The 24,000-nt window shown below is 41.2% G+C and overlaps 3 protein-coding genes and 1 long non-coding RNA gene across 5 annotated transcripts; 2 read left to right on the top strand and 2 right to left on the bottom strand.

Moving 5' to 3' along the window:
* Positions 1 to 6,208: 6,208 nt before the first annotated feature.
* Positions 6,209 to 19,099, bottom strand: LOC103155535 (WD repeat-containing protein 20-like). Of its 2 annotated transcripts, none has more exons than XM_016663636.1 (4): positions 18,669 to 19,099; positions 9,018 to 9,200; positions 7,516 to 8,907; positions 6,209 to 7,085 (listed from the first exon to the last, which is right to left on the bottom strand). In XM_016663636.1, exons 1-4 carry the CDS (start codon positions 18,687 to 18,689, stop codon positions 7,035 to 7,037), a joined length of 1,647 nt encoding a protein of 548 aa, XP_016519122.1. In that variant the 5' UTR covers positions 18,690 to 19,099; the 3' UTR covers positions 6,209 to 7,034. The 2 variants fall into 2 exon arrangements, with proteins under 2 accessions (XP_016519122.1, XP_007577311.1); XM_007577249.2 differs by lacking the exon at positions 18,669 to 19,099 and adding an exon at positions 11,064 to 11,410.
* Positions 12,586 to 17,755, top strand: hsp90aa1.1 (heat shock protein 90, alpha (cytosolic), class A member 1, tandem duplicate 1). Its single transcript, XM_007577248.2, has 11 exons — positions 12,586 to 13,866; positions 14,476 to 14,625; positions 14,706 to 15,072; positions 15,178 to 15,311; positions 15,415 to 15,720; positions 15,817 to 15,982; positions 16,092 to 16,282; positions 16,372 to 16,519; positions 16,605 to 16,873; positions 16,974 to 17,307; positions 17,407 to 17,755. The coding sequence occupies exons 2-11, from the start codon at positions 14,476 to 14,478 to the stop codon at positions 17,514 to 17,516; spliced, it is 2,175 nt and encodes a 724-aa protein (XP_007577310.1). The 5' UTR covers positions 12,586 to 13,866; the 3' UTR covers positions 17,517 to 17,755.
* On the bottom strand, positions 17,381 to 18,298 carry LOC107833726 (uncharacterized). Its single transcript, XR_001659488.1, has 2 exons — positions 18,210 to 18,298; positions 17,381 to 17,471 (listed from the first exon to the last, which is right to left on the bottom strand). It is a non-coding gene; the product is annotated as an uncharacterized LOC107833726 (long non-coding RNA).
* Positions 18,118 to 22,764, top strand: hsp90aa1.2 (heat shock protein 90, alpha (cytosolic), class A member 1, tandem duplicate 2). Its single transcript, XM_007577247.2, has 11 exons — positions 18,118 to 18,286; positions 19,402 to 19,551; positions 19,652 to 20,018; positions 20,101 to 20,234; positions 20,356 to 20,688; positions 20,781 to 20,946; positions 21,034 to 21,224; positions 21,322 to 21,469; positions 21,569 to 21,837; positions 21,930 to 22,263; positions 22,342 to 22,764. The coding sequence occupies exons 2-11, from the start codon at positions 19,402 to 19,404 to the stop codon at positions 22,449 to 22,451; spliced, it is 2,202 nt and encodes a 733-aa protein (XP_007577309.1). The 5' UTR covers positions 18,118 to 18,286; the 3' UTR covers positions 22,452 to 22,764.
* The last annotated feature ends 1,236 nt before the right edge of the window (positions 22,765 to 24,000 follow it).

Below are 24,000 nucleotides of genomic sequence, written 5' to 3'. Positions count from 1 at the left end.
CCACTGCGACCAGAGCTTGCTGGCCTCTAGGTTGCATTGATTTTTTTCCCCCCCTCCTCCTCAACTCAGCAACATGCTGGCAACTCCATCTTGCCTGCTATTTTAAAATCTTACAAGTATTTAATCGAGGCTGTTTTATTCGTGTAGCCGGGTCATACGACAGTTCTGCTGTCGTATGACTGCTGTCGTGTAGCATTAAGTAGCACTTAATGCTACACGCTTAAATCCAACGCTGTTGCTTCAGTTGAACATCTGTTTAAAACCTCAACAATGACGAGGCCCAACAAGGATTCCTGCATACCCAGGGATCTCTGCAGAAGCCCCAGTTAATTTCCTGCGCGTGAACTTTAATTCCTAACACGGCGCTGCGGCGCTCGGGTCATGTGACTGGCACATTGTGCCTCTGCTCTCATGGTGGAGAGACTCAATAACTGGGCCTGCACCTCGAGGGAAGATGGCTGGCTCAGAATAGAAATAAGAATGGAGGATGTGGCACTTTGCTCCTCATGTGATGACCGATGGTTAGCTAATGTCGGAGCCTTCAGAAATTACAACGCGCTGCTTCCTCCGAATGCCCTGCAGAGATAGCCACAGACCTATTTGTTCTCGCCTACAGGAAAGTAAAAGCAGAAAGCATGTACATCATTACAACACACTAATAGCCTCATTTTAAAGATCTACAGGCGGCCCGGCAGCACACAACTTATAAATGTTGAGCATTAAGCAGCTAAGTTTCTCCTTTTTGTGGGTGGCTCCTAAAAGCCCTGCACAACTCAAGATAATCATGTAACAATGCAATATTTCACATTTATTAATGCAATTAACAACATTTTGCTGTCTCAGTCACATCACCTTTACTTCACAGATTTACCTTTCTGTCAAGTCACCCCCCAACACATTAGCATCTGCTTTTTACAGTTCATTCATTATTTATGAGCCTGAGTGCATACATGTTACATAAACAAACGGAGGCCATTTTAACAATCTGAGCAGCCGAGGACGCTGAGCTGTCTCATCTGATCAAAGTCTCAATAAGGCCGGGCCCGTTTCCCTCAACGGGTGCCGTTCTGTCCAGAGGATTTCACGGGCTGCTCGCGAGGATGAGCGTTATATTGATGTTGAATAACTGTAATTCAAAAGGAATTCAAGTATTCATTCAACTTCAGATATTTATGTTAGAAAAAAAAAGAGGTATTGGGGACAAAATTTCACTGGATTGTTTACATGTGGAAGCAAAATTATACAGTTCTTAATATTTTTGATGCATTTCCCTTAAGTTGCAGTGAAACCACAAACTATCTAAATATGACAAATTATGGGGGTGTGGGGGGGTTGCCTTGATTCTGACTGGATATGTGATCACTCGTCTTATTAGAAGCGATAGAGTGAATTTGGGTTGGATTCCTGCCCCACGTTTAAATATGGGCCATCATTTTTTAGTTTAGAACGGGGCTGGTCCTCCATCTTCACTCTGAAGATCAAAAATCTAGCTTTGATGTGTGTTTTTGGAAGACATTGTCCCATTGGATCTTCAACTAGCTAGCTGTCTGAAGTGGAATCCAATTAACCCTCAGCAGAACGCTGCCACTACCATGCTTGACGGCAAGTAGAGGTATAATGTAGATTTGAAGGCTTCCTTAATTGTTATATATTTTTTTATTTTTTTAGACTTTCTCGTGTCTGTTGATTGGAAATCCTTTCTCTGGATGCTGACGCATCATGTATGGAAATATTTTTCGGGTATTTATGATATTGTGCCAAGAAATAGAGAATCTTTTTCATAAAATCAAAGTCGCGAGCCTCATTTTTATTCATAAATTCAAAGCATTAGGAATGGTTCCAATATCTTTTTTTTTTTAATGCCTGGAAATAATAAGATACTTTCTGACTAGGACTGGGAAGTTTGGCTCAGCTGCTATATAAAATCCCAAGAGAAAAAGTGACCTGGTTTGTATAGCCAGTTAAAAGAGTCTGACAGGAGAGCTGGGCAGGAAAAAAAAAAAAAAAAAAAAACTGCATTCGATTCTGTTTGTTTATTTAAGGGATCAGCCCTTCTGATTGATACCTGCTCGGCATGGATGAGAGCAGTCCGTATGGGAGCTGAGGCAGTCAGTCAGAGCCGTTTAGCAGCTCCCTGACAGGATGACTGAGTCAATCCGGCCTGCTAATCACACTCCCCACACCTCTCCTGTCACGGGCTGCCGTATTTAGAGGGACGAGAGCTCCTGCTTCCTCAAAAAGTGACTCATAAATTATGGAGGAGTGGTGTTTTTTTATTATTATTTTTTATTATTATTCATTTGGAATGTAAAATAAAGCTGAAGATGTGAGAATGCAGAATGAAAGGGAATGGAAGAAATGGAGACAACAAGATAATGTACGGAGACAGAGGTATTTCTGGTTCGATCAAGTGCTGGAGTCTTCTCTGACCAATGCTGCCATCTAGTGAGCAAAAAAAGAAAAGAAAAAAAAAACACTTGCCAGGAGGACATGTCTCAGAAAAAAAAATGCAGCTTTTGACTTAATTTTTTACCACACATAACAGGTGCCACACCCAGAACTTTCTAGGGGTGTGAGACCGGCTCAGATCTGTGTAACGACAGTGTGACAAACATGCAGTGAGATGCTTAGAACATCTTCAGAAAGACGAACCCTCACCTAATCAGATTTCTCTGCTTATTAAAACTAAAAAAAAAAAAAAAGAAACAAATGTAAAGTGCACTATGTTGCTTTTTAAAGGTCTGTCCCCGTAGAGAGTTAGAGTGATTTTCTAAAACCACTCTGCAAAAAAATCTATTAGGTCGCTGTATTTAAAATGCTGCTTGCACCGATAGTCCTGAAGTTTAATGCACTTAAATAGCAAAGCATATCCCCTGTGACTATTAAGTGATTCTAAATTGTGTTACTGATGCATTACACCTGAGGCAAGGGTGCCACTCTTACAATCGAACACAATTGTATTGTTCACCTTCATGGAAAGTAACATAGTTTCCAGAGATTTTAATTAAATGTCTGCAACGAGCTTTTTATTGAAATGCTACATAATTACATTACGGCTGCACTCTAACTGAAAGGATCTTTTTTCTTCTTCTTCTAACTACATAGCCGGTTTAAGAGCACTCTCTTCTGCAGGTGTATCCCTTTCGATGTACAAATTATGCAGAATGTTCCTTAATCGACTTGACACCAAAGGAGAGGGCAGACAGCATGCAGCCAGATGTTTCCCAATAAACCATTAAGATTAAAATGATATGACTAGAAAATAATGGATATGTCCCAAATTAAAATTCTTATCTCTATTCTCGAACACATACAAGCGGGGTTGATCGGAGTTGATTGGCATGGTGTGTTGTTTAAAAAAAAAAAAAAAAAAAAAAAAAAAAAAAAAAAGCATGAGCCTGAAGTTGAAATTCTGATTGGGAAAGCTCAGAGTTTAGCCGCAGTATATGGCTGTCACACAAACAAAACATCGAAAGTTGTTGTTACACATCTTTAGCACTTCTCTGAAATATCTATTTGTGAACATGCTCTGTTACTGTTCAAGCTGCTAAAATGGGGAGTACCCTTTTATTAAGAGCAATTGCAAATACATCGGAATAAAATGTATTATTTGTGTTGTAGCAGTCTTGCTAATTTTGAACATCTGTCCATCGGTGGACTGTCGTTAGCAGCAAAACAAATAGCAAAACTCACTGTTTTCTACCATGTAACTAACACTCGCGTTTCAACTAAATATATTGAAATATGAGGAAAAAATAAGAGTGTACGAACCCCACAGTTTAGATTTCCTAAATTGTTAGCTTGGGTTTTAGGTTGATATTCTATTTCTGTTTCCCCATCGCACTGGAACATGGTAGCTCTGGTCTCGTCACACCGAAAAACACCGACCAACGAAAAAGCAGGAAAATTCGAACCACCATACAACTTTTAGCCTTTTACAGTATCCCGTTTCCTAATGTCAATTTGGTACCATAACTTGTTTTATCACTCATTTTTAAACAGTTATAGTAGCCTAGGCTAGCTACGCTGACAACATGCTAACCAACGTCAAAACGACAAGCTAATGGTGGATAACTATGGCAACCAGTGACAGTTTACCCACGCTTTCTGCAGTCAGGTCACGCGCGCATCCGTCGTGTTAATAAAAAAATCCATCAGACAAGCCCGCTCTGAATATGAAACGAAACGGTGACATCACAATATATAACTCCAAAAGCAAGAATTCTGTCATCACCAGCGATTATATAAACTCCTCACATCGACCTGCTTTTCATCACAACCTGTTAGCAGCCGTTGTTGATACGTTTCTCTTGAGAATTCATTTAGCAGTTCACAGTAAGATTTTCAACTTTGTTTGGTGCACATTTCTTTTGGAGATTGACATCAAACTTAACGTGAAATCTTTACTGAGTTTCTAGACAAGTGATTTAGAACCTTGAACAAGCAAAGGTTACAATGGAGTCCGACCAGCCTAGAGTCGAAGAGGTTGCAGCCGACAACATTGTTGAAAGGGAATTACAGCCACCCAAGCCACCGAAGCGCAAGAAGAAGAAGAAGAAGAAGAAGAAGGTGTCATTTGCAGTCTGGTGGGAGCTGCACGAAGCTGAGGAGCTAAAGATGTCTGCTGAAAATATCGAACAGCAGGACTCTTCACTGGTGATTGAAAATGAATCGATCGCCAAAGCACTGGAGACGGTGGATCGAAAAGGGGACAGACAGCCACCAGAGAGCGAGTCCAATGAGACGAGCCAGGTACCATTTAAAACCTGGTCGGAGGAACACGTCCCCGTTGATCAAGAGATTTCTGCGGGAAATATTGGAAAGCAGAACGTTGCAATGATATTCTAATTTGTTAAGAGTTCACAAAGAGGTAACCGTGGTGACTCCGGCAACATATTCATGAAAGTTGTAAGTAAAGTGTATATATATTGCAAAGTAATAAACAGTGATCATTTTACCAGTTCGCTGTTGGAATATAATGGTCCTTATTAAAGAAAAGACTCGCTAACCGTTCATGGGATAATAGAAATTCACATTGTATCATTATGCTGCAGTTGCTTGAAATTTACACACGATGGCGCCAGATACCAGCTCATTTGCTGCTTGCTCAGGTGACATCTGTATGTCTGCCGTCGTATTTTTGAGATTTCATTGCATCAGTTGCTACCAATAAATGGAGAGTTCGAGGGCAAATAAGTTTTCTGACCACATTTCTGTAAGCATCACAGATCCAACTATTCTGATTTTTAATAATGCACGTGACATTTCATAAGAATAATTTGTCCCTTCTTCAACAGATTTACAAACTTTTAATTTCAACATTCACAAGTGGTCTATACATCCCGTCTGGGCTCGAAACACCTTGTGAATGACCTGGAGGCAGGGAAGTCTGGGGTTTCCTCCTGAATCTGCAGGAATGCCATTGTTTCAGACAATTAAGACGCACACACACGTATTCTGTCAAAGTTGTTTTAATAGGCATCACATAAAGGAAAAGGCTCCCACTGTTAAAATCCTCAGTCCTATGTGCGGTGCGTGATAAATCCCCCCTCGCCCTCAGCTTCACCACCTTTAAGTGCGGACATTTTGTCAGCAGAAATTCATCACAGTGTCAGAATTGTATTCACGAGTTCGGCGTCGGTTCAGGAGAAATGGCAAAAACAAAAATAACTCAGTGTACTAGGAGTCTCAGCCCGGTGTGCAGAACTCGTTTGTCAGTCTTGTTGGATTTAATCCACAAGCATGCTGCCAGGGTGGGACAAAGGCCTCTGGGTGAGGGGGGATTGTATCAGCAATAGTCTTCCTATGGTTTACCTGAGCTCAGTGATGGCCGCATCTGTTCCTACCTGTCTGTGTTGTAAAACAAAAATCTGCGGCGACAGGCTAGCAAGCGTACAGCACGACCTGTTAGACGAGAGGATTTCAAAAACATTTCCTAATACCAAACGCTTCCTTAATAAAAATACACCTGAATTCTCTTTATGTACAACAGGAAAAGAAAAACTCAACTGCATATTCAAGACTCCTTTTAGTTATTCTTTCTGTATAAGAAATATCACTATTTTTTATGAAATGAGAAATCTTTCAACTAGAGTATTAATGTTAATTTCACCCATAAATCATTGAAGTACAATATTTACATATAGTACAGAAGACAGTTTAATCTGAAACAATAATAAAATAAATGTTCAATAGGTACAAAGTTTGCTTTTTTTTTTTTTTAAGTTTTACCTTAACCTTGTCAGAATCCTGACACACTCCAAAAAATGTAAAGCCATTCTCCTCTAATAAACTATTAAGTGCAAAGAATTTGTTTTCCATATAAAAAACTGATTGCAGCATCTAACTTTGAGACGGAGAACAACGGTAAGCCGTTATTGTTTTTTTGTTTGTTTTTTTTCTTCATCCAAGTGCTTCAAAAAGAGATGTGAAAAGTTACGCTTGCGTTCTGCCGTCACAAATTCAAAACGGTGGGCAAGGGGGTTGTTATTGAACGAGTACGAAAGGAAGGGAAATGTGTGCAAAACTCACTCGGTGTGATACCTCGGATTTTAATATTTCTAAGGGAAGAACGAGAAATAGTTTCAGGGATATGCTGCAGCCGCCTCAAAGTGATCTTATTCCCTTTTATTTTGGGGTACATCAAAACAAACAAGTCACCGAACTAAACCCATACGTAAAGGTTGGGTTGAGGCATCATCACGTCACTGTGTCTAGTCTTTGAACATCTATAGGCACAAGAGATTGGGTATTAGAGTTTGTTAGTTTCAGACTAGACAATTTGATATAACCAAAGATGTAACAATGATCCAGTCACACACTTTTTAACTATCAATAAAAACCCTTTGAACCCCAACCAACATCAGATTCCTTAACAAGAGGAGGGGGGTGGCAACTCTGGGGTAGCAGTAGTGATGAATATGACACAGAAACAGAAGGTCAATAGCCGTGCGACAGTGTGAGAAGGGCCACACACTGGGCTTGGACATCCACATCACGGTTGCATGGATCGGCCAGAAGCACCGGCAACGTGTCTATACTACTGTTCCACTGGGAGAGTTGGCTGGGTTGTTTTGAGACAATCCCTGCAAAAAGATAGACAGGGTTACTCAGATGTAAAACAACAGGCAGTTTAGATAGACAAAATGTTTTCTTAGTTCTGAAAACCCAACTTAAAATGACAAGGCCTTTGCAGACCTTAAGGAAATACCAAACAGGTAAGTCAACCATTTGCTACGGTTGTTTTTGATCAGATATTAATCTAACACTTGCAGAAACCTCAAGGGTTGAAACTGAACACAACTGGGTAAAACTATGAGAGGAGGGCTAAACTTCTTAATTTCTGCGAATTATAGTTAAAGAAGAACAAGAGTCAGTATAAGACTTGACAAAAAGATTAGATCTGTAGTCCATCCATAAATATTCTTATGGTTCAGTTAAAAGTCTATCTAATTGGATGGGCTGCAAACTATTTAAACCATCAGTCTAGTGTTGATAAGACTGATTTCAACTTACCACTTTACCAGGCCTTGCCCATGTGCAAATGAAACCTTCCTGACAAGCTGTAACCAGACAGTCCTCCAGAAAGATTAACACAGTGAGTCTCTCGTGGGCGATCTTCTTGCACACCAGCGGCTCCAACAGGGGAACCTCCTCCATGCGCGGGCACAGCATCGTGCCCAGAGTCTTGGCTGCCTCGGCTTTCGCCGTCCGCGAGGAGCTGAGCTGGTTGAGCTTGTCGCTACTCTTGCTGCTGATGTGGCCCATGCTGTGGTTTCGCTTGTGGTCCTTCTCGTGGCGCTCCTTCCGCGAGTCGTGCAGAGACAGCGTTGCGAACTTGTTGGCGATGAAGGAGCTGTCGATGATGCTGTTGCCCTTACTGCTGTTGCTGCTGCAGCTGCTCCCAGTGTGGCTGTTTGGGGTGCTGCCTCCGGCTGGGTTGGTGGCCTGAGGGAGGCTGTTGGAGCGGGGCAGCGAGTCGGGGAGGGAGTTAGCCGGGTTGCCAGTGGCGCTACTATTGCTCACATTGTCTTTAATATTGGTGCCGCTGGAATTGGTGGTGGAGGTGATGGATACAGTGGTAACTGTCTGTCCAGTGGCTGTAGGGCTTGTGGCACTCATCACGTTAGTGTGAGTTCTTGTGCGAGACAAGGGGAGGTGGGGGAAAAGGATGTCCTCTGTAAGATCCCACAGACACAGCTGAGTATCCTGCCCCACTGAGCCAAATCTGTACGTCACACTGACCGGCCTGCTTTCCGTAGAGTTTCTCTTAGAAAGCCTAGAGTGGGAGCTGTTGGCCCTCTCTCTGCCTGCCCCGAAGTGAATCTGCTCGTGAAAGTCCTCATCACTCCCGCTGAACTCGGCAGGCAGCTCACCATCCTCGACGCTAGTGGTGCAGTGGTCAAACGCCACCACACTCACCCACGACTTGTGACCCTGGCCCCGCGCGATCACTCTGCAGTCCGAGAACGACCACACGGTCACCAGGTCATCCTCCCCTCCCGCCACGATATACCGCCCATCGGGGCTCCAGCACACACACAGCAAGCCACCGAAGTAGCTCTTCATTGTTCCGTGGAGCTCTGCAGCGTCGAAGCCAAACACTCGGAGGAAGCCGTCCTGGCTCGCACAAGCCAGAAACTTGCCGTCCGGAGAAAAGGCAAACTCATTCAGCGCCCCTTCGCCGACCGTCCAGCGCAGCAGGGGGTTACGGGCCGACTTGCTCTTGCAAGTGTGTACGGCATAGTTGTCCCCCTGCTTGAGGAGCTGGTAGTGAGGGGCGGTGGTGCCACAGGTGTTTTCCACGTTGTACAGGTACATGCTGCCGCTGGAGTGAGCCACCAGGAACAGGCTCTCTGAACCAGGAACCCATCGTACGCACGTTACTCTCGACTTGTCGATGAGTCTCTACAAGTAGAGGAAGAAATCGAAAGGTTAGCTTCTTTCTGGTTGACTTGGGTACATAAACAGGTGGACATTGTGGTGTTGATTTACAAACGACATTGATGTAAGCCTACCTCCTCATTGAAGAGTTTGCTGGTTTCCTTCTTGATCGGGTCGATGAGCTGAACCTGACCGGCTGAGAAGCCCACCAACAGGGAGACACTCTCTGCTGTCGCTGTAAGGGGGTTGAAGTCGTGGCATGTCGGCTGCGTGCCTTTGTATATCCTCTTGTCTACTGGTTTACTGAGATCGGCAGCCTAAGACGAGAACAAATATACTCACACATTACTTGCTCTGTGTAGAAATTTACTTGCACTGCTTCCACACAACAGTGGATGTGTCCCCACTTGTTATTTTAAAAGGTCTCGATCCAGACATTGTGCAACATACAACTAGTGAGACTTTGTTTTGTTTTTTGTTTTTTAAGTCGGCTGTCTAGCGGCAACCTCACTTCGGATCCACCCTTTTTGCTGACATTGGTTAAAGGAAGGTTTTAGACACTACTGCTATTTGCTCAAGCACATGAAGGAAGGAAATTCAATGTAAAAAGCTCCGCAGAACTATTTAGTTTTCAAGAAGTCATCTTATTGGTTAGTCAACTGACTAATCATGTCAGCAGCAATCTTGAGCAGCCATATTGACATTGTTCAAACCTAACACCAGACCTTCTATATCCATACTAAATGAAGTTGTAATAAATTCATGTGAAGATGATGACATTGACCCGAAGATCCTACAAGGAGGGCTTTTTAATAGCGGCTTGCCAAGTTCACGTGTGTGAACGGATCTGTGTTCAACTATAGCTAAACATAAACACCTGAAATGATTCTGAGTTTAATATACAATTCACAAACTATTTGATTTCTGAGCATAAAAAAGATATTTTAAAGTATTAACAATAACGAGTATCTGAAAAAAATTAACATCAATCAATCAATCAATCAATCATTTTTTATCTCTTATAGGGCTGCAACAAGGGTGTTTAATATGAAGGGGTTTTTTTATTTGTTTTGAACTTTCTGGAGCTAAAACAATGCCACTTGAGCAGTTCCAGGTAAAACATATTTGCAGACAAAGTTTTGTTTTTAAATGAAAAATGCATAGAATTTTTATACAGTTTTGGCACAATTACTGCTCTGACTGTGTTGTTCTTTCAGCAACTGTCCTTTTTTTTGAGCCTGTATATTCCAGTTAGCCAATAATCGATTACTAAATTAGATAGTGTTTATCTCACTAATCCATTCATCATGATTAATCCGATTAATAGTCTTAGAGCTAATCAATTTCATACCATATTTTAAGGTTTAAACGTGCGGGTGGATTAGCCTCCATGTCTAAATCTGGCACATTAGATGTCAGCCTATAGAGTTCATGTCAACTCCCTTCTAAATTCATACAACAGAAAAGGTTACAAGCACAGACGATCACTTTTACTTTTCATGTGCACATGTTAGCACGTTGTAAAAGCGGAGATTGGCACCAATGCTCCTATTGCCTGCACAGGATGCTGCATCACAAAGAAAACACTTCATCAGTTTGATAGTCACAGATGCCACTCCTGTTTAACAAGGCCAAGAACGAGTGTATGCAACCAGTGGATCACTATGCATTACATTCAGAGTCTGAGAGTTAAATGTAATCATTACAGCGAGAGTTAAAAAAAATCTTTCTCCACTTACAGTCCAATGACTTAAATCGGGATCACTTATTAGCTGATTCTCTCCCAGGATCACAAAGTTTGTCCCTCCTTATGAACACCACTTGACCCTTTTTTTTCTTATTCTGTTTACCATGTCACCATGTAAATATCCACAATAAGCATACATCATATGACACGACTAGCTTTTTCCAGTCTCCTCCAGTTGAATTGGAATCTCGTGTCGCAGCTTGTCACAGACACATTAAACATCCAGTGGATTCTTATGGAGGCATAAACAACTGTGACGATGTGAGCTTAGAATGCTAATTAGTCTCTAACTTAGCTGGGTCAGCTACATGGCCTTGTTGTTTGGACAACCTGCGCACCTCACTGACAGCAGCCCACAAAGCTTACACCTGTTAAAGGCGCCCGGTCGCTGGGCTCCACGGGGACAGCGGCGGGTCTTGTCGGTATTGTTTACCTTTCTCACGCCTTTGTAGATGTAAAAGTACAGTTCCCGGCCCACATTGAAACAGATCCTGTCGCCGTTGCCGGACTGGTCGTTCACGTTGACGAAAGAGACCTTGACGGGGTTGGAGCCCTGCGAGTTGAAAGGCACCCGGTTCGGGCGGCTGTATTCAGAGTGAGTGAGGAGCTTGTAGACGCCTTCCCGTGTGGTGAACTGGGTTTTAATTTCGTTCGTCTCCTTCCCTCCTCCCTCCGCCGCCATCTTGGAAATTGGCGTTCATTCTTGTCCCAGCCCCGGATGTTACACACACACGTAGAGGCCGTCAGTCATGCGTGCAGGGAGACGGGACTGGAAATGTTAGCCAGCATGGAGGCTAACAATTTTCAAATAGGTTAACGGGCAAGCTATTCATAAAATCAAACCCCTCTCACCATCTGTAGTAGAGAACAATTAATCGCTCTTCTATGTTATTATATATGAATTAATCATTTCATACCTGGAATATGTCAAATGTCCTTCTACCTCGTGTATAACTCCAATCCTTTATGTAATAAGAAGTAAAACTTAAACGAATTAAATCTAAAATTTCTAACTTCGTGAACTTAGCAATTTTATGTGACAAACCAAGACTAACTGTGAAATGGAATAAAAGGGTGTTTTAATTTTTTTTTTAACAAAATAAAAAAAAAATAAAACCAATAAAATAAAAATCTGACTAGTGTGATGATCATTTATATTCAGCTCATATTTTCTTTCACCCCTACATAAAATTTTGTAGAATAAACTTTAGAAACCACCTTTCTTGTAACAAATTTCTTGAATATATATTTTTTGTTAAATAAATAAAACTACTCTGGGAAGGCTTCTGGGGATTGTAGACAGCCTCAGCAAACAAATAGTATCTTGGTACCCAGCAGAAATTTCAGGGAAGAAAATATGCAAAGCAGAGTTTGATATAGAGCAACATTCCAAGCCTTGAATCTTGCAGCAGTGTTGTGAAGGAGTATTGCCCAATTGCAAACCTACTGGGACTATCTGGCTAAATGACAGGTAGCAGAACCCTGGAGGAGTTTCATAGACCTATAGATTAAAAGGAAGAATCTGTTATGGCAAAATGAAAGACCTATGGAATCTGTTTTAAACTTTATGCATGTACATGCATGTAGTCAGATGAGACCAACATTAAATGTTTTGGTCTTCATATAAAAAAACAGCTATAGAGGAAAACTAAAACGTCATAACCTCTTGAATAGATCGACTTATTAAAAACAAACAGCATAATGCTATGTCAATGCCTTTCTTTAGCAGAGGCACAGCAGAACAAAGGGCGATGGTGGAATAAAATCTGTTAGATGTTGCATAAAAGTTTATTTTTTAATTGCATGGTTGCTTTTTTAAACTAAAAACTAACCTTTTCATTCTTTTTCACGTTGTTGGGTTATTTTCTGTAGATCTATGTCCAAAATTCCAATAAAGTACATATTGAAGTTTGACAAAATATGACAGTTGATTCCATTTATTTATTACAGGGACCGTGTATAGTATGGTGACAACATTTCTGTGAATATACCAGAGTTAGCCAGAATTGACGGGAGACTGCACATGCGGATTACAATGACTCATGCAGTTAAAAACACACTATCTTCAATATTTCACAAACATCTACATATCTGTTTTTCTTGTCACAAAATTAGATTTTATCATCCCCCAATATTATAAAATCTATAAAGTTATTTCAGCATGGAAAATTTTGCAATTGCGACAGCGCGTCGTGTTCAGGTACCATGTCAGCTTCTAGTAGCGTCTCCAGTCAGCTGGAAGCATTTCTATTACATAACAGAGCGGGTGCACGTATAATATACTGCCATCTACTGGCCACGTCAAGACGTTACCGATTGAAGCGGTAACTTCTCTGTATTGCACAATATTAATTCCAGGGTATTCCACGATTTTCTAAGTGGCATACTCAGCTACCCTATGCCACTCATGACCCAATATAAATATACTGTGTTCAGCATACATAAAATCATGTGCAAACTTAAAACTTTATCAGGTTGAGTCTTTTCAAAACTGTCTGCTTCACTCCAAATTGTAAGTGAATAAATTCTCTATAACATTCTTTGAGACACAATAAGCAATTTCCTGTGGCTTATCTGACAAAGTCTGTCTATCTCTCTGTCTGTATGTAAAATTGTATGTAACTGTTTCAACCTGTCTGAGTTCCACATTAAAACACTAGTAGGGTCTGTCTAGCTCTCAAAAACAGGTGTGTAAATTCCACCAAGTTTTACACACCAAAAACTGAAATAGATTTGCTTCACTTTGTAGGCAAATTCATGGGCATATCCTAGAGCAAGTGGCAGTAAGAGCAATGCACACCTATGACGCGTAGACCAGGTTGTGGGGCCTACCAGCCCGACAAGCTATCGGGGAAGCACTCACTTTGAGTGACAGGCACTGCTTGTGACTCTGCTCCCCTATAAGGGCACAGTAACATTAGGGCTCTCTCTTCCTGACTCCCCCTTCCTTCCCGGCCTTTCCTCGACCCCTCTCGCCACCAGTTGTGAACATGTTTTCTAGAAGCTTCCAAAGGGTAGCTTCGAGAAACCACCCCTAAAGTATAAAAAGACGTGAGCATGGCCTGGTGGTCTGCATAGAGTCAAAGGACACTCACGCGAACACACATCAAGACAGACTTGACTCCTCACAGGAGCAGCAGCGAAGCGCAGACTTGAAATTCTTTGAGAAGAAACGACAAGAAAAGCAGTCCGTTTGACGATTCGCTTGAAGAAAAGAACCAACGATTTTGATCGAGGTAAGACTTGAACAAATTTTACAAAATGAAAGTGGTTTTAAATGTATAAAGGAAAGTACTAAGAACTTAAAGCGAATTGATAGTGTTTGCATTTTAGTATCACTTCCCTTTTAAATGGCAGAAGCAGAGCCCTTTTGCCACAAGAATCTTATAGAACTATAATGTGAATGAAGCACATGGCATGTAGGGTGACCCTGACCCAGAGAGCAGCTGCTAGTCAGTGGAACAACTGTTCAGGAGAAGCTGTCTGCCTGGCCCAAACAGTAAATACAGTATGTTCACATTATTGTATAGCAGCATGATTTGCAGTCTGTATTTAGTTTCTATGAAAAAAATAAGTTAGGCTATAAAGAAAACCTGTTTGGGGATGGGAAAGCACTAGAACTCCACCCTCTTGCCAAATCTTTGACTGACAGCTTGAGCATATGCTCATCAACCATTAGCCACCACATGTAAGCCATGTGGCCATGTCAAAGAATTTTGTAGCAGTAGTAAAACACATCTAGATGGCACAGACTAGTAAAACCAGAAGCATAAAAAAATGTATACTATTGAAATATACAATATAAAATAAAGTTTTTAAAAAGTAACATATCTGCCCTACTTTAGATGCCTGAGAAAGCTGGACACGTTATGGAGGAGGAAGTGGAGACCTTTGCCTTCCAGGCTGAGATCGCTCAGCTCATGTCCCTCATCATTAACACCTTCTACTCAAACAAAGAAATCTTCCTTCGTGAGCTCATTTCCAACTCCTCAGATGTAAGAGAACTAAAATCTTACATAATCTATTATATTTGTGAACTCAACAATGATTTAACAGCATTTTCTCCTCTGGACAGGCCTTGGATAAAATTAGATATGAAAGCTTGACGGACCCCAGCAGACTTGAGTCTTGCAAAGAGCTGAAGATAGAAATCCGACCTGACCTGCATGCTCGCACCTTGACCCTGATTGACACGGGCATCGGCATGACCAAAGCTGACCTAATTAACAACTTGGGCACCATCGCCAAGTCCGGCACCAAAGCTTTCATGGAGGCTCTGCAGGCAGGAGCCGACATCTCCATGATTGGTCAGTTTGGCGTGGGTTTTTACTCTGCATACTTGGTAGCTGAGAAAGTCACAGTGATCACAAAGCACAACGATGATGAGCAGTACGTGTGGGAGTCTGCAGCTGGTGGTTCATTTACAGTCCGGCCTGACAATGGTATGATTTAGTATTCTACTGATGTTACTTTAGCTTTAATTAGCATAAGCAAATATAGCTTTACTCCTTTCCTGTGGCTTAAAGTCAACTTGATTTTGTTTTCAGGAGAGCCCCTGGGAAGAGGAACAAAAGTTATTCTTCACCTCAAAGAAGATCAGACAGAATATTGTGAGGAAAAACGCGTCAAAGAAGTAGTCAAGAAACACTCACAGTTCATTGGCTATCCTATTACACTTTTTGTAAGTTATCTTACATTAGAATCTATTGTTAGCTATTAATGAGCACTGAAAATGTGAAAATAAATGCAAAGAAAACAGTAATCAAACTTCTGATCTGTTGAAGGTGGAGAAGACAAGAGAGAAGGAAGTGGACCTTGACGAGGGAGAGAAGGAAGAGGAAGTTGAGAAAGATGCTGCAGAGAACAAGGACAAACCAAAGATTGAGGATGTGGGCTCAGATGAAGATGAAGACTCCAAGGATGGCCAGAACAAGAGGAAGAAGAAGGTCAAGGAAAAGTACATTGATGCTCAAGAGCTGAACAAGACCAAGCCTATCTGGACCCGCAACCCAGATGACATCACCAATGAAGAATACGGAGAGTTTTACAAGAGTCTCACCAACGACTGGGAGGACCACCTGGCTGTCAAGGTAAGCTAACAATGAGAGTCCAAAATGATTATTCAATATTCATGATTATTAGTGTACAGAGCTAATGAAAATGTATATTGTATTTTAAAACTTCAGCATTTCTCAGTGGAAGGTCAGTTGGAGTTCCGTGCTTTGCTCTTTGTACCAAGGAGAGCTGCCTTTGACCTTTTTGAAAACAAGAGAAAGAGAAACAACATCAAGCTTTATGTCCGGAGGGTCTTCATTATGGACAACTGTGAGGAGCTGATACCAGAGTATCTCAGTAAGTTACCATTTTCTGTCAACACATCAATTATTCTTATCTCTTATCTTACTTACATTTTGTCTGGATGTGGATTACTAATAGAACACTGTTTATCTCCTACCTTTAGATTTCATCAAGGGTGTTGTGGACTCTGAGGATCTGCCCCTGAACATCTCTAGAGAGATGCTGCAGCAGAGCAAGATCCTGAAGGTGATCCGCAAAAACCTGGTCAAGAAGTGCCTGGAACTGTTCACAGAACTGTCTGAAGATAAGGACAACTACAAGAAGTTCTACGAACAGTTTTCCAAGAACATTAAGGTAAGTTCATTCTTCTGAGTTAAATTCATGTCCAAGTTGTATTAAAATGTGAAGTGTAACTGGCAGTAATGGATCATTCCATATTTCAGCTTGGTATCCACGAGGACTCCCAAAATAGAAAGAAGCTGTCCGATTTGCTGCGCTACTACACCTCAGCCTCTGGAGATGAGATGGTTTCCCTCAAAGACTATGTCTCTCGTATGAAGGACAACCAGAAGCACATCTACTACATCACTGGTTAGTTCTTCATCAAAGTGTTGATTTATTTAACCAATTTCTTAAAAAGCATGTTGATTAAATGAATCTGCAACAACTTTTACAGGTGAAACCAAAGATCAAGTGGCCAACTCTGCCTTTGTGGAGCGTCTTCGCAAAGCTGGCCTAGAGGTCATCTATATGATTGAACCTATTGATGAGTATTGTGTCCAGCAGCTGAAGGAATATGATGGAAAGAACCTGGTCTCTGTGACCAAAGAAGGCCTGGAACTTCCAGAAGATGAAGATGAGAAGAAGAAGCACGAGGAGCTCAAAAATAAATTTGAGAATCTTTGCAAGATTATGAAGGACATCCTTGACAAAAAAATTGAAAAGGTAATCTCTTTCTGAAATGTCAAAACTATTGTCTTGACAACAACAACAGAAACCCGGCTATAATTGAGCATTGCAATAACACAAAACCTCTCAAACACAGGTTGTAGTTTCCAACCGCTTGGTTGCCTCTCCCTGCTGCATCGTCACCAGCACCTATGGCTGGACAGCCAACATGGAGAGGATCATGAAGTCTCAGGCACTGAGGGACAACTCAACCATGGGTTACATGACAGCCAAAAAACATCTTGAGATTAACCCTTTGCATCCAATCATTGAGACACTGAGGGAGAAGGCAGAGGCAGACAAGAATGATAAGGCTGTGAAGGATCTGGTCATCCTCCTGTTTGAGACTGCCCTGCTATCCTCAGGTTTCACACTGGAAGACCCCCAGACTCATGCAAATCGCATCTACAGAATGATCAAGCTTGGCCTTGGTAGGGTTATTTTTGTTGACTATTTGGATAAACATGATCGGACCTATTCTTAAATTATATATTTATGAAGACACCGCTCATTACTGTATTTCATTGTAGGAATTGATGATGATGACTCTGCAGTTGAAGACCTCATTCAGCCAGCTGATGAAGACATGCCAGTCCTAGAAGGAGATGATGACACATCAAGAATGGAAGAAGTTGACTAAAATACTGTTCTTACCTAGTTTTTATTTTTGTAAGTGCTATTGCTTTCTAAAATGACTTTTTCTTTACCTCAACTTTATTTCTGAAAAGTGTCAACTTGACAAGTTTGTTTTTAGTAATGCAGACCATAATGTCTTTTAATCCTCATTCTAATATATTTATTTAGACCTTTTGAGAACATGAGTAGAGTCAAGAGGTATTGACTTTTTTTTGTAACTGTTACATTTTATATGTAAAGCTTTAAAATTTATAATAAAATTAATATGTAAATCAAACCTGTAGCTTTTTATTAAATGGCAATTGCATGAGCGATTTCATCAGCCACCCTGCATTTTACACAAGCAAAATGCTTGATTATAATGTAAGAAAGAAGGTTTCATTTTCTCCATCGACACCGTCTTTTTTAAATTGAACGTTCTGGAATCTTCAGTGAACCCGGCATGGTAAGTTCTCGTTTCTGCTCACACGTGCCTTCTTCCCTGAACAAACCTCTGCTCCGTTTCAACACCGCCCCCTTCTGCCAGAAATGGAAAGACGGGCGGGTATATGCATTGATTGACATTTCAGCTGACCAATCAGCTGTAAGCACCTCAGAGAATTCCAGACGGTTCTGGAAGCTCTCAGTTAGGATTTTCTCGAACGCTCTGAGAGACTACAAAAGCCGCACAGACAGTAGGTGCAGACAGATACTTTACCAGACAAAGTAGCAGCGCACGGGAGCGACCAGGACACATCTCATTCCGGAGCCCTCGACACACGTTGGAGGACCAAGGTAAATGGAGAAAATCTTCATTAAATTTCCCCATGATGAGGACTATTCTTAGTTAGCCACAAAACCGTTAAGGGTGACCGTTTCCTAATGGTAATTTAAACTGGAGCTTAATTTTTGACATTATGTCAAAGCTCACAGTTTACCGAATGAAGCCTCTAAAATTATATCAATTTATGTGAGTAAATAAATTATTGCTAAAATAAACGTCACGTTTTTATCTCTAAAATTGAGACTTGTGGAGGCTAAATTAAAACAGTTACGTCTAAACTCTGCAGCATCCTTACACGGTGGCTCCTTTGTGGACTTTTTTTTATTTTCTCTAAAATATTTTTAATTTTTTACTCTGCCAATGTTCAGTCCTGCTTCCAGCATTAAGACTCACAGTTTGGCTTTGGGATGTCATCCATTGTGATTAGAAGGAGGGGCTTTTCGATCGTGGAGGCTGCTGGACTCCTTGCATCTTTGGTAGCTTCTAGAACGTCGCATTTCTGCCACGAATCCTGCAGGGGGCGCCGCTGCTCTTCCTGGAATTAGCACTGGAAACCACGTGCTCTTGTCGAGTCATTTGTACATCATGGACGAAATTAATTATGAGCGAAATCAAACACTTATTAGAAAACTGAATGATTAAAAACACGTCTACACATTCACATGTGATTACAAAGTGTAGAAATTGGAATGAGAAGTATAAGCACGTGGTTTTTAGATTGAGTTGCAGGGTTGAACTGGACAATCTGTCAGGCCAGCTGTCTCCAAAAGCAAAATCATTGCCTATATCTCTTTTTTTTATTGTTTCAAAACGTACTGTATTTTGAACGAATAACAAAATTAAAGATTTTCTGTCAGATGACAGAACACAAAAACAAAGAAATGATTAATGTAAAATGATAACCAGAAACACTGGTATTATTGGTGTTATTCAAAAGTCTTGAAATTTGTACATGAATACAATATCCTTGTTTACATTTAAATAATGCTATAACTTAGATTTTGTTTTTGCTTTGCATTTTCATTTATTTTTGAAAAGAATTTACATTTAAAAAAGCAGGATTTTAAATTGCGTTTGGCAAAATTAATACTTTTTCTAAAAGCTTGTATCTGCCGCTTTTACCTAGATGCCTGAACTACATGATCAACCAATGGAGGAAGAGACGGAGACCTTTGCATTCCAGGCTGAAATTGCTCAGCTGATGTCCCTGATTATCAACACATTCTATTCCAACAAAGAGATTTTCCTCAGAGAGCTTATCTCCAACTCCTCAGATGTAAGTTTGTCTTCAATTTCCAGTCAAAAATGAAATGAAATGTCTGTAACATCACTTTAAAAAAAAAAAGCATATTACTAACTTGTCGACCTATCAACAGGCCTTGGACAAAATCCGGTATGAAAGTCTTACCGACCCCTCCAAGCTTGAGTCTGGCAAGGACCTCAAAATCGAAATCAGGCCCAACAAAGAGGAGCGCACTTTGACCCTGACCGACACGGGTATCGGCATGACCAAGGCCGACCTGATCAACAACCTGGGCACTATTGCAAAGTCTGGCACCAAGGCTTTCATGGAGGCTCTGCAGGCTGGAGCAGACATCTCCATGATTGGTCAGTTTGGTGTGGGTTTCTACTCTGCGTACCTCGTCGCTGAGAAGGTCACGGTCATCACCAAGCACAATGACGACGAGCAGTATGCCTGGGAATCCTCTGCCGGAGGCTCATTCACAGTTAGATTAGACAACTGTAAGTTACTTTAACACAAAGGATAGAGGCTTATGTAATGACTTGAAGGCAACATGAATTGACTTGTTTTTCTGCTGTGTAGCTGAACCGCTGGGCCGCGGAACGAAGGTGATTCTGCACCTGAAGGAGGACCAGACAGAATATCTTGAGGAAAGACGAGTCAAAGAGATTGTGAAGAAGCACTCGCAGTTCATTGGCTATCCCATCACACTCTTTGTAAGCATTTAGGATATTTTACATAATACAGGTTTATGCTACTGCTTCATCAGCTTTTTTATTTATTTGTTGTTGTACTCTTATTAACAAATGCCTTTCCAATTAATTTTGCACGTGCCAGGTGGAGAAGGAGCGGGACAAGGAGGTGAGTGACGACGAGGCTGAGGAGGAGGAGAAGGAGAAGGATAACGAGAAGGAGAAGGAGAAGGAGGAAGAGAAGGATGAGGACAAACCTGAGATCGAAGACGTCGGATCAGATGAGGAGGACGACCACGACAAATCTTCAGACAAAAAGAAAAAGAAGAAGAAGATCAAGGAGAAGTACATCGACCAGGAGGAGTTGAACAAGACAAAACCCCTCTGGACCCGCAACCCAGATGACATCACCAATGAGGAGTATGGAGAGTTCTACAAGAGCCTCACCAATGACTGGGAGGACCACCTGGCTGTCAAGGTAAGTCTCAGTTTTGTATTTAAAAAAAAACAAAAAAACGTGTTTTGTCTAAATTGTCACCAAAATAACTTGCGATCTTTCACCCTGAACAGCACTTCTCGGTTGAGGGCCAGCTAGAGTTCCGTGCTCTTCTCTTCGTGCCTCGCCGTGCCCCCTTCGACCTGTTCGAAAACAAAAAGAAGAAGAATAACATCAAGCTGTACGTGCGCAGGGTGTTCATCATGGACAACTGTGACGAGCTCATCCCAGAGTATCTCAGTAAGTATTTTTAAACTGCAGGCTTGCTCCAAAAATTATCTAACTGGAATAGTGCAGGTTTAAAAACGAAGTTGTCTCCCTTGTTAGATTTCATCAGAGGGGTGGTGGACTCTGAGGATCTGCCCCTGAACATCTCCAGAGAGATGCTGCAGCAGAGCAAGATCCTGAAGGTGATCCGCAAGAACCTGGTGAAGAAGTGCCTGGAACTGTTCACAGAACTGTCTGAAGATAAGGACAACTACAAGAAGTTCTACGAGCAGTTCTCCAAGAACATTAAGGTATGAGTCTGTGCGGTTTTAGGAAATGTTGCCATTTTTCTTGACTGGAAGCTGTCTCTGAGTGCCTGATGCTAATAGCTGGGCTGTTTTTCTGCAGCTTGGTATCCATGAGGACTCCCAGAACAGGAAGAAGCTGTCTGAGCTGCTGCGCTACTACACCTCAGCCTCTGGAGATGAGATGGTTTCCCTCAAAGACTATGTCACACGCATGAAGGACAACCAGAAGCACATCTACTACATCACAGGTGAGTATTTTTCATCTTTAAAAACTCCTATGAATAATATTTAGACTAATGTAGAATTTTCATGTGAATTTACAAGCATTGCGGTGTCTCTCTTTGCAGGTGAAACCAAGGACCAAGTGGCCAACTCTGCCTTTGTGGAGCGTCTTCGCAAAGCTGGCTTGGAGGTCATCTACATGATCGAGCCTATTGACGAGTATTGTGTCCAGCAGCTGAAGGAGTTTGAGGGAAAGAACCTGGTTTCAGTAACGAAGGAGGGCCTGGAGCTACCTGAGGATGAGGAGGAGAAGAAGAAGCAGGAGGAAAAGAAGGCTCAATTTGAGAACCTCTGCAAGATCATGAAAGACATCTTGGAGAAAAAAGTGGAAAAGGTGAGCAGTAAGATGCCAAAAGAAAACTGCAAGTCTTGTTCAGCTCTTGTCTGTAATAAAGCACCTAACATAGTTGTTGCATCCCGGCACAGGTCACAGTCTCCAACCGCCTGGTTTCTTCTCCCTGCTGCATCGTCACCAGCACCTACGGCTGGACAGCCAACATGGAGAGGATCATGAAAGCTCAGGCGCTGAGGGACAATTCAACCATGGGTTACATGGCTGCCAAGAAGCACCTTGAGATCAATCCCGACCATCCCATCATGGAGACTCTGCGGCAGAAGGCAGAGGCTGACAAAAATGACAAGTCCGTGAAGGACCTGGTCATCCTTCTATTCGAGACCGCCCTGCTGTCCTCAGGTTTCACACTGGAAGACCCCCAGACACACGCCAACCGCATCTACCGAATGATCAAGCTTGGTCTTGGTATGTGCCACTAAATTATTACACAACATAGAAACCAGTGGATAGATTTTAGTAATTCATTTGACATTCCTCTTTCAGGTATCGATGAGGACGACACGACGTCGGATGATGCCACCTCTGCTCCCGCCGAAGACATGCCTCCTCTTGAAGGTGACGATGATGCATCCAGAATGGAAGAAGTGGACTAAGCTCCCTCCTGTTTGCCACTAGCGTTAAAAAGGAAAAAAAAAGGCTTATTGTACAGTTGAAACCTAAATGTTGTAAATGATCTTGGAATGTCACCACTTGTTTCTGTTCCCACTGACACCTTTAAGTTCAGATCATTCCTATTTTAGGACTTTACTTTTCAGTTGTTGAAGTGTCAGATTTTTGTACCTCAAGTTTCACTGCATTTGTGTTTTTTATTTATTGACATTCCAAGGTTTGTTCTTTCTTTAACTGTAAATATCTGATACTGTTATTTGGAGCAGTTGAGCACATTAAATAAAAGTTGAACATGTGGATATGTTTGGTTCATTGTGCATCAACTAAAATTGTGAAGCTTCTAGAGTTAATACTGATGAGCATATAGTTCTACAAGTTAAGTTAAGCAGTAGCTGTATTCTACGGTTATCCTTGAAACACTGCAAAATGTATGTAACGCTATTCTCCAACTCATACAAATCTAGATTTGAACAGAATGTGAAATGTGGTTAAAATGTTGTACAGAAGGGGGGTAAAAATAACATAAGCTGCCTAATTGATTTCTACAACATAATGAAAAAAATCTTCAATCCAATACTCAAATACCAGAGAACATTAACCCAGTTCAGATATTGATGCATTCAATTGAACATCCTCTTGAGAATGTCTTAAACAAGCTTTGAGTGCAGAATTATGACCTTAGTTATTTCCAGATTGCTAACAATAAATGCTTCACAGAACATATAGAGGCGCTCAGGTTTGCTGTTAATCCTTTTCCAAATGAATTTGATTAGTTGCACTTGTCTACTTCCTTTTTTTGGTTTTTCTGGAAACTGAAACATGCCTAGTGAAGCTGAATTAATGCTCTACTGTGGCTGGGTTTACATAATAGGAAATATGCTAATGGAAACTTAAAAATTCTTATCTATTTAAATCTAGAGCGTGAAGCTCGGTTAAATCAAATGCAAACATATGGGCCTGTTCATATTTGAGCTACAAAAAATGATCTAGAGAAATTGTAGGGAGAAAAATATCAAAGGTGTTTTGTGGTGTCAAAATGCGTTCCACTATTTTGTAGAAAGGGCATTGCTTTTAAAATGGCTTTGGTTGTTTTCTGCTCAGTTTATTAACTAACTACCATTAAAAAGCAAACATCTATACAAAAATATATTTTATTAGAAATAAAAAGTACACATAAATTGGGAGTAGTTGAAGCATATTAACGTCTTACATATTTATATTTGAGTTTTAAAGCATTATCAAGATGTAGCAGAACCACTGCCTCCCAATAAACTAATAAATCATAACTGCATGATTTACTTTTTTATGAAGCAGTACTTCTAGAGGAACTGGGTGAATTATTGATAACTATTTCTTCCTTTATTTTCCTATATAAACAACCAGGAGAGGAACAAGGTCACATTATTAGCATTAACCTTTAATTTTAATTGCACCAGCCTGGCAGGCTGCTCCTCTGCTATTTAATGTCATGTACTTGCACACTTTCACCGGCAGGGGGCTCTCAGAAACTGTCTGTACTAGGCGCGTGAGTCA

Source organism: Poecilia formosa, unplaced genomic scaffold (assembly GCF_000485575.1).
Source record: "Poecilia formosa unplaced genomic scaffold, Poecilia_formosa-5.1.2 Scaffold434, whole genome shotgun sequence".
NCBI lineage: Eukaryota > Metazoa > Chordata > Actinopteri > Cyprinodontiformes > Poeciliidae > Poecilia > Poecilia formosa.
The sequence above is the reverse complement of the archived record's forward strand: the minus strand, read 5'-3'. Positions and strand labels throughout refer to the sequence as shown.